This window comes from Heloderma suspectum, chromosome 2 (genome assembly GCF_057233095.1).
Source record: "Heloderma suspectum isolate Gila_16-S chromosome 2, 16-S_ref, whole genome shotgun sequence".
Classification (NCBI taxonomy): Eukaryota; Metazoa; Chordata; class Lepidosauria; order Squamata; family Helodermatidae; genus Heloderma; species Heloderma suspectum.
In genome coordinates this window covers 268,233,638-268,243,815 of record NC_139459.1, presented here as the reverse complement: position 1 = coordinate 268,243,815, position 10,178 = coordinate 268,233,638, and the positions used below count along the sequence as shown (strand labels likewise).

The following is a 10,178-nucleotide window of genomic DNA, read 5'->3' as shown; positions in this document are numbered from 1 at the left end:
CTTCTCATGATGTGGCCAATGTACTTCAGTTTTGCCTTTAATCTCATTCCCGCAAGTGAGCGGCCTGGCTTTATTTCCTGGAGTATGGACTGGTTTGATCTTCTGGCGGTCCAAGCCCCAGCGCCCCAACTTTAATATGACCGTATCTAGTAACACGTTAGCTTAATCTGAACAGTCAGCAAGGTTTCCGATTAACTCTTTTCCCCCCGGACTGGAAGGAGGTAATAGCTGGCCGGTCGGAGCGAGCAACAGCGACAAGTGCAGGGGACACACTATGTAACCGCGGAAAGCGGCGGCCTCGATCGTCGCGCCCATCGGCGGCTCGCAGGGCCGAGGGACGCGAGTCCCCCCCGCTCCTTCCTGCACGTTCAGGCCAGAGAGCCGGCGAACGGAGGCGGTTCTGGGCGAGAAGAAAAGCAAGCGGGGTGACAGGGCGCGAGGGGGGCGGGGGAGACGGCTCCGCGCCGCGGCCACGATCTCCCCGCCGCTCGCGGCCACCTTCCCCTTCCCCCGCGGACTCTCAGGCGGCGCTCCCGGCCGCCCCGTCGGGCCAGGAGACGCGGGGCGACGGTGCTGAAGGGCGGACGCGGCGTAAGAGGCGAGTGACGGGCGACCGCACGGCGCGGGGATGAACGGAGCGCGCGCGCGCTCGCCCGCTTCTCCGCGGCAGGCGCCTTTGGGGACAGGGCAGGCGAGCCGCCCCGCGACGGCCTTAGGGCGCGGTGCTGCCGCCGCCCCGCAGCTGGAAGCGCGGCCGTGTCCCGGGGCTGGGGGGGCGCCGAGGCGAAGCGAAGGCGCCACGCGCCCCCCGCCGGCCTCAGGCAGCGCCCCGCAAGGAAAGCAGCCGGGAGTCGGTGAGCGCGCCCGCCGCCGCCGGGCAGTCGGGGCGGTCCAGCGGCGAGGGCGAGGAGGGGTCCCGCCGAGTCGACGGTCCTCCTTCCGCGACGTCGAGGCTGGCGCGCGTCTCCAAATCGCGCGCCTTGGCCGCCCGCGCCCTGCGCTCCGCCTGCCGGCGCGGCGCGGGGCACCCGCGGCCTCCTCGCCGGGCATGCCTGAGGGCGGCGCCAAGCGACGAGGAGGAGCCCGCCCGAGCGGGCCACGCGCCGCTCGCCCGCTGCCACCGACTTGCCGGCGAACTTGTGCGCGGAGGCGGGGAGCGCCGCGCCGCAGCGCCGGCGCTGGTCCCTTCGACGCCCCGCGCGCGGTTTGGCGCGGCCTTGACCTCGTGGGGTAGCGTGGCGCTGGGCCCGGGAAGCGTCGTCCTCGCTTCCCCGGCGGCGGGCGGCGCGTCGCGGCCGGAGCTTGGCCTCGTTCGCCACGCGACCGCTTTCCCCCCCCAGGAGAACGAGAGGGGGAGGGGGCGACGCCCCCGCCGCATGAGCGAGAATGGAGGAGGACGGGGTGTTGCGGAGGAACGGGTCTGCCGGTTTGGGGACGGAAGGGGGCCTCTACCCCATTTGGGCGGTGACGCTCCTCGTCCTCGTCGTCACCATTGCTGTGGACATCCTGGGCAACCTGCTGGTGATCCTGTCCGTCTGCAAGAACAAGAAGCTGAGGAAAGCAGGTAATGGCTGGCCAAGCACATCCGCCTTGGTCGCGCTCCAGAGCCATCTCTCTCTTTTTCTCTCTCCAGACCTCAGCTGCTTCCACGATGGATTGGGGACCCATGATTTGGGTTGTTTGCCATCTCTTTAAGCTCCCTGGAAAGGTAGCCGAATTTCCCTTGGTTCTTGTTGCTGCCCCTTCTCATGCACACCACGCTCTGAGGGACCTCACTCCCTAGAGTCTTAGCAGAAGCAGAAAAGTGGGCTGGGGGAATTAAGAATGTGTCCGCCCAGCGGGCCCTCCTGGTGTGGTCTGCTAGTACCGGAGCATATCTTTGGCAGAAGTATCTCTCCGCACCCCGCCCCAAAATATGATGACATGCTGCTCTTTAACATACAGATATTGCTGCCAGATCAGGACCCAGTGTGGTCACCTTCTGCAGAAGGGCAAGAGGCAGGTCTCCAGTTTTCAAACGGGGTTAACTGGAGAACCTCAGCTGAACACGACAGATGCCCATCACTGGGAAATCTGGTTCTTCTTTGACTTGGTGGAGTTCTGCGACATGTACAACTCGCTTTGCATTTGTGAGCTGAGATGCAGGCTTTCCCCCAAACTCTGGGAACATTTTTGCACATTTCTTTGCAGGTTCTGCAATTTGAGCACATTTTTTTGCAGGTTTCTGCAATTTGCACACATTTCTGAGCAATTTGTACGAATTCGGCCAAATGGCGCAAACGTAAGTTGCACAAATTGCTCGTAACTAATATTATTTACTGTCCCATAAATTAGGGCTCACAGACGTAATTATCTCATTGTTATTAAACAGCTCTAAAAATCGTATTAAAAAGGCTTACACATACACCTTTCAGGCCAGATATGATCAATTTTGATGTATACCTTGTGAGTCTTTAAGGTGCCACCAGGCATTGTGGCTTTTGAACACAAAAGAGCAAGAAGCCCCTATCTTCCTCCCACATCTGTTCGCCTTTCTCTAGCCTAATGCAAACCCCTGATGCCAAGGAGGACCATGCATCCACCAGAATCTGGCCTCTCGCAAAAAGCTGGTACACACCAGAAAGATGACTGCAGAGCCAAGGAGGTCCAGACACACTCAAGCAGGCCAGGGCAAGCCATATACTCATATATTACCTTGCCCCAAATTCAGACATTGCTACTCATTCAGACCCTTTTTCCAGCAAACCCACTTGTTTTCCCCCAAGGTAAGAGGCCTGGGCCAGCTTGGAGGAAGCTACAGATGAGGAAGGCCTCTAACGCTCCATTTGATAAGTGAACAGGCACTGCACCTGCTCTTCCTCTTGTCAGGGCCTCACTACCTGCAATGGCTAAGGGCACAAGCACAATTGCCCAGTAGCCATGGGCTGGGCAGGTCTCTGTACACTCCGAGAAAGCCGGGTGACAGTGGTGCTATTGGGCAATTTTGGTCTCCGGACTTAATGAACATAACGAGCAGATTGTGGAAGGAACATGGCAGTCCCCACTCGAGTTTAAAAGGCTGGTGCCTTCATGCTACACTCCCTATTAAAGGCAGTGAGTCCTAAGGTCTCCTAATAACTGCAAAGCTACTAAATTCAGAGGGGAGATGCAGGCTTGATGATGGCAATTGGGGCAGCTCTGAAGATCCAGGGCACAGCTCAGAAGATCCGGGGCCGTTGCCCAGATCGGCCCTCCTCAAACACCACCCATGTGTCAACACACAATGAAAACATGGAGGGGAACCCATATTCGTTATAATGTTCCCACTGGAAACTAAGCTATGATAATATCCAGAGAGACAGCTAAGTTTTGTGTTGGCAAACATCCCCCCACCGCCCCCCGACCATTTTGGAAGGAAACAAGGCATGTGGGGAGCAGGCACCTTGTTTACAAACAGCATATATCCTAAACAGCCAATGATATTCAGCCATGGAACATCATTGGCAGGGGCGCAGCCACAGGAGAAGGCTGTTGCCCTCATGTGTTGCTTGTGGCCTTCCCAGAGGTGCCTGGTTGGCCACTGTGGGAAGCAGAATGCTGGACTGCAGCCTGATCCAGCAGGGCTCTTCTTACGATTGAGATGCCTTTCAAAGGACTCCTCACTTTCCAAATGCCAGAGTGTTGCTTTCTAGAAAACACGATCCTTAAAGACATTTTAAGATGCCCTTGAAGTGGCTGGGAATGAACTACAGGCAGACGGGAAGGAGCACAGTGTTTTGGTACAGCTTCATGTTGGCTGTGGTGCATAAAGCACAACGGAGAAGCTGAAGGAATTAAATGATGAGGATGAATTACTCAGTGACGTCTTTGTGCAGCTTCTTCTGATGTGTGCAGCACTTAACCCTTGTAACTGCAAGAGACTGCACGAAATGGGCCGGCTAGCTTTCTGAGCCTCCCACTCACAGTGGTGGCCCTTCTCGTGCTCACTCAATTTTAACTTTGATCTCAAGCGTACTTCAGCTCAAGCTCTCAAAGGAGTTTGACTTCGTCACATGTTACCTTCAAGTAGAAAACTCAATCGAAGATTTCTTTTCCAGCCCGAGGATAGAGCTGGCTCTGCAGCGTCCTTTTGCATTCTCTGCTTATTTTGCTTTTGCAAGTGCACAGCCAGGGAGGGTGTTGGGAACAAAGAGCATTTCAGTCTGTCGAAACTTGCCCTGCGCAAGTCCTGCTAACGGCAGCTGCAGTTCTGTTTGGGGATTGGTGCTGGTTTTGTCTGCCTGAAAACAACTTGAGTGCTTGTGGTGTTTCTAATGTAAAGTAGCACAAACCAGACACATATATGAGCGCTACGTAGACAAGGGGTCACTGAAAACACCCTGAAGAACAAGCACTGAAGTTATCGATGAGATCCATAGCTGGAATTGTGAGTCCGTCCTATAAAGACTAGGGCGTTTATGCATTTTACAAATAAATGACATTCAGCTCAAATCCTTTAGAAAACTGGTACCCCCACTGATGATCTGTACTATTGCTTTTCAGAGATGTAGGGCATTAACATTTCTTCCCGCTGCATTTAATGGAAGGGCTGTGGCTTAAAATTGGGGACTCAGGCTGATTACTGCGTTTGGGGAATTTAGAGTTACGTCAGTCACCTGAGTTTCTATAGTGAGTTTGAATCATTAAAAAATCACATTTAGAAAGCCAAATTCCCTTTCTTATTCCTCAGTTGAAAGGCACAGGCAGGACCAGTGGCAAAAATCTGGGGATGGGGTGACCATCCTAGTTCTGCCGTGGATTCGCCATGTGGTCTCAGAAGTTATTTGCCTCAGTCCAGTAAGGGAAATGTATGCACAGAACCAGGGATTGCATGGAGAGTCACTTGCTAGATTGGGAACCTTGTATGCAGAGAAGATGCAGCTATGCATCCAGAGGCCAATCACCCAATGGGATCCTCAGCCTGCACTGGATGGTGTTCATAAGAACGTTTATTTTCTATCATATTTCAGTGATGATAGGAATATGTATTTACGGCACTTTTACCCCACTGTTCAGCCAGAAAAGGCTCCCAGAGCAGCTGGCAAAGATGATGATGATGAATAAGAATAAGAATCCCCACATGTTATTTGGGCCACCAGTTATAACTAATACCTTGTTAAACACACCTATCTTTGAAGTGGGACCATTACTCTTTCTTGCACTTCCATCAGAAAAAAATGGGATACTCTCGCATTGCTAGATATCTCCTAGTTTGACGTTCTGGTACACTTAATTTATGTATTTATTTCATTCTTATACCATCCAATAGCTGAAGCTCTCTGGGCGGTTCACAACAGTTCACACAAAAAATACAAACTACAACATTATAAGGAAAGGAGGAAAGATTCCTCCTGTGCAAGCACCGGGTCATTACTAACCCCTAGCGGGGTGGTTTGCCATGGCCTTCCCCAGTCGTGACTACCTTTCCCCCAGCAAGCTGGGTGCTCATTTTACTGACCTCGGAAGGATGGAGGGCTGAGTCAACCTGAGCCGGCTACCCGAGACCCGGCTTCCGCTGGGATCGAACTCAGGTTGTGGGGAGAGTTGCAACACTGCTGCCTACCACTCTGCGCCACATGAGGCTCTACAACATTATAAACCATTACATAATACAACATTATAATAAAACATAGTTTAATTTTTTTAACATACGACGTTTAAAACCATTTAAATAACTAAAAACAGTTTCAGTAAACAGTTTCAATAACAGACCTGTTCAAGGCAGCTGACATAAGTGCCCCATGATACGACATTAAATGGCTGGGAGTAGAGGGCAGTCTTAACCTGGCGCCCAAAAGGTGCCAGTGTTGGAGCCAGGCGGGCCTTGGTGAGGAACTCATTCCATAGTTGGGGGGACCACCCTTTGTGATTTGTGGTGTGGATCACCCCTATCCAATACCACCACACATCCATGGTCCTGCTGTACTGCAGTGTTGGAACCTGCCAATCTTAACGCACGGTTGCTCGTGATGGGGAAGCCATTTCACGCAGAAACAGAAACCTATCAATTGTGGTAGGAGCTGCCCTCTGCAACAAACTTCTTAAGAATGCAGTCCCAGGCAGCTATACTAGAAAACCTATTTCTGCCTGCGGAGCTGTTGAGAGAACGTGTGGGTCACCTCCATTAAAAGCCTCATGATACAATTAAACAAACGGCTTTTCATAGCTACCAGTGAAGCATTACAAGGAGTCCAAAATCCTGATTGCCAGTGACTACGCCTGTCTTTCGCTTTCTGCTTGCCCACTTGTATGCAAGCACAGGGCCCCTACTATTGAAACCCTTTGGATATAGATGCCAGGCAGCCAGTATGAGAGAGGACATGATTCAATACAATGAGAATTTACTGGCACGACAAGTTACTGAGTGAGATTTGGTTTTGTGCCCCCTGCTGAAAACCATGTGAAAAAGAAGGGCAGGGAGAGGGTATAGGAGGGAATGACCATGTATGGTCAGAGAAATGGACTCATCTGGTCCAGAAACATGTCTCCACTTATCTCCGATATTAGTGAGAGAGAGAGTTCAAGAGATCAGATGATTCTGCATTAACCCATGTTTTGAAGTTTGCATGCAGTGTGTGAGAATAAGAGGTTTGGTGGCCCCTTTTAAACAAGATGATACAACCTAACACTTACTGTATGTATCCTCTCCCCCCAAATATCTCTACATCATTTTAAGAACCATGGTTATAATACTGACTTTCAAAATGTTGCACCATGGCAGTGAATTCCATAGGTTAACTCCATGCCATGTAACATTGTCTCTCCTGCCTTTTTGTAAATTTTAGGCCAGCTTCCTTTGATTCTATTGTGGGGCAGCTCATTTGTTGTTCTGCCACTTCTTACACGCCAGTTAGGATCTTTGGACGCTTCTGCTACATTCTTCCTTGCTCCTCTTTGCTGGGATTGGCAAGAGCATCCCATTGGGTGTGAGAATAGAGCTGCTCTGTATATGCAGTTTCAGAGGCTGTGCTGGCATAGGGTGAGCTGGAGAGAGACTGGTGCTGGGTTTAGCCAGCTCCTGTCCAGTCCTAGAAAATATCCTAGACAATACAAAAGAACTACATCAAAAGACGTTCCTCTCCACAATCAAGATGGCCATCATAGTCTCAAAATTCTCATCTCAGCTTTTCCCCTTTAGCCTCTAAGAGTGATTTGCTGTCTGTTGTGCCCTTCAAAAGACTGTTCCCAAAGAGTCTGTCCCCAGGCCTCCAGGGATCACTGGTGCTTTATTTCCCATCACAGCTGTCCATCAAACACAGTTCTAAGCTGTAGTTGCTAAAGCCTCCCCCGCCCCCAGTGATCCTGGTTGCATCAGGTTTGTTTGTGCTGGGAAAGAGCACATTGTTTTCTCTGGTGTCAGTACAGGCAACTCACAGCCTGCATGTGGCCAGCTATGGAAGCCCTAGGTGGCCCCCCAATTTCTCCCTCCCATGCCAAGGCAGTACAATTGTGGATGTGTGGGGAAATGGGGCTCCCCCCACAGCCTCTTCCCCAGTATGTAACTCTGGGTGATTTGCAGGAGATCAGCAAGGATCTCTGATTCCCAGTTGTTTAACAATAGCACCAAAAAATGACTTGCCGCAATCCACCATAACGTATACTGCTGAAATGAAGGAAGCCTGGGGTAACCAGGGGTGGAATTGTTGTTTGAAAGGACTATGAAATCCATTCAGTTCTGGTACTCAAAAACAAACTCCTGGGCTCAGAATTCTTTAATTGGAATTGTGTGTCTTTTGATGGATTCTCAGGTTGAGCCAGCTCCTCTCCAATCCTAGAAAATATCCTAGACCATATGAAAGAACAACAAAAGACTTTCCTCTCCACAGTCAGGATGGGTATCATCATGCCAAAAGAAAGTAGATCCCACAGGCCTGAAGCTGCCCAGCCTGGCTCTATGGGTGTGCTGCTAAATGAACAAAAAAACCCCACAAGTTGGAGTCATGGGTGGGCCTCGGGGGGATTATAGTAAAGAGAGGATAATGAAAGCATGACTGAATTTACCTTCTCTGTCATCTTTACTGTAAGATTATCTCAGTATTTCAGAGAATTTCACCTTACCATGTCTGTGTCAAGTATGTCTACCATTACGCTTAGCTGAAAGCTGAAGCATGACAGCACAGAGAGGACTGAGGGATGCATTTGTGCACACTGTGCAAGGACGACCCCCCAAGCGTTCTGTGGGCTTCCTGCAGAGCGGATCTTTCTGTCCCACACATCTGGGATAGATTAATCACAGCTTATGAACAATGGGATGCCATCATGGAATCCAGCTCCTCCTGCAGTGAAATGAAAACACAACTTATTTGAGACACAGACAAGAAATATAGCTGTATCTAATGCTGGCACCGGTAGGATTTGGGCGGGGGGGGGGCAGGGCAGTGGGGGGGGGCAGCTACTATGTCTTTATAATCAACCATTACCTTTCAAATGCCTTTAACTGCTCAACTTGTACATTCTAGGGAATGCCTTTGTGGTCAGCCTGGCTGTTGCAGACTTGCTGGTGGCTTTATACCCCTACCCGCTTGCCCTGATAGCCATTTTCCATGATGAGTGGGTCATGGGCTACCTCCACTGTCAAGTCAGTGGTTTTCTGATGGGCATGAGCGTCATTGGCTCCATCTTCAACATTACTGGCATTGCCATTAACCGCTACTGCTACATTTGCCACAGCTTGAAGTATGACAGGCTCTTCTCCCTCCACAATACCCTCTGCTACGTGGGGTTAGTTTGGGCCCTGACGTTGCTGGCCATCATGCCAAACCTCTTTGTGGACTCCCTGAAGTATGATCCACGGGTGTATTCTTGCACTTTCGCCCAATCCGTCAACTCCCTTTACACTATCATGGTGGTGATGGTACATTTCGTCCTGCCTATCACCATTGTCAGCTACTGCTATCTGAGGATCTGGGTACTGGTGCTCCAGGTACAGCAGCGAGTCAAGCCAGACATCCAACCCAAAATAAAGCCCCACGACTTCCGGAACTTCCTGACCATGTTTATGGTCTTTGTACTCTTTGCTGTCTGTTGGGCGCCGCTAAACTTCATTGGCTTTGTGGTGGCACTGAAACCAATGTTGGATTCTTCCATACCAGAATGGCTCTTTACCACCAGCTACTTCATGGCCTACTTTAACAGCTGCTTGAATGCTGTGATTTATGGAGTGTTGAATCACAGTTTCAGAAAGGAGTACAAGAGAATCATACTAACTCTGTGCCAGAGAGTTTGTCCAGCGGACTAAAAAATCCACTGAATCTAAATGGGATGAAAAGATTGGATTGGATCACATAGAGCTGGCTAAATTGTGCAAGAGTACTTTTATAAACCATGTGAAGTGAACAGAGAACATCATTCAGTATCCCAATTGCCTGCAGCGGGGTGTTAGATGGCTTGCCACCGTTTGTCCTCTCGGAATACAATGAGGTTTGAGAGTGGCACTTTAGGGAATAATTGGTGTAGTAAATAGTGACTTTCCTAGCTTCTCATTCCCCCAGTTTCTCTCATCAGCAAAATCACATTGGTAACAGATAGAGCTGACCCAAAGAATTCTTAGCAAGTGAAGTGTTTTATTCTGTGAACTGCTCCCCAACCTCTTGTGGTTTTCTGTACTTGAGTCCCAAAGTCCCACCGAGTTTGAGATTGCTTTTGAGAAGATATCTGATACTCCCAAAATGGGTTTGTTAAAAGAATTCCAGGGACCATGGCTGGGATAACTCTCTGATCAGTGCTTTTTCTTTCTCTGAAGACCCAGTGCCCCTGATCTGGCATGCAATCTGCATGGAGTTGCAGGTGTCTGTATATCAACAGATGGCCACGTCCCCCAGCCACCCATCGTTTGGTGCTTTCCTGCCTTTTGTGCAGTTTTTTTCCCCATTCTAAAAGCTTGCAGTGCCTCTCCTAAGGCTTAATTCCTGGCAATAAGATATTGTAAGCTAAAATATGCTGGCATTTTTGGTTCCACCCTTGTTGCCTTCAGCCACACCTGGAATGTGGCCCCAGAGAGCTTCTCTGAAATGGAATTTGGCCCTTGAGAAAGAGATTCCTGACCGCTGCTTTATGTGGATCAGCCATGCTGAGTGGGCAAAAGCTGGCCGGCTGGCTGAGAGAAAGAAACTAGACTGTGTCATCCAAAGAAATCATGCAGGCATGCCTCTGTGTGCACT

At 50.4% G+C, this 10,178-nt stretch overlaps 1 protein-coding gene across 1 annotated transcript; it reads left to right on the top strand.

The window, feature by feature from the left end:
* Positions 1 to 1,081: 1,081 nt before the first annotated feature.
* LOC146354544 (melatonin receptor type 1A-like) lies at positions 1,082 to 9,555 on the top strand. Its single transcript, XM_084832433.1, has 2 exons — positions 1,082 to 1,564; positions 8,478 to 9,555. The coding sequence occupies exons 1-2, from the start codon at positions 1,387 to 1,389 to the stop codon at positions 9,254 to 9,256; spliced, it is 957 nt and encodes a 318-aa protein (XP_084688559.1). The 5' UTR covers positions 1,082 to 1,386; the 3' UTR covers positions 9,257 to 9,555.
* The last annotated feature ends 623 nt before the right edge of the window (positions 9,556 to 10,178 follow it).

What these genes read in the sequence shown, in the direction of transcription:
- LOC146354544 (XM_084832433.1), top strand. Translation starts at nt 1,387, where the DNA reads ATGGAGGAGGACGGGGTGTTGCGGAGGAACGGGTCTGCCGGTTTGGGG. An exon ending in CAAGAAGCTGAGGAAAGCAG is followed by an intron (nt 1,565 to 8,477) that starts GTAATGGCTGGC and finishes TGTACATTCTAG; the next exon opens with GGAATGCCTTTGTGGTCAGC.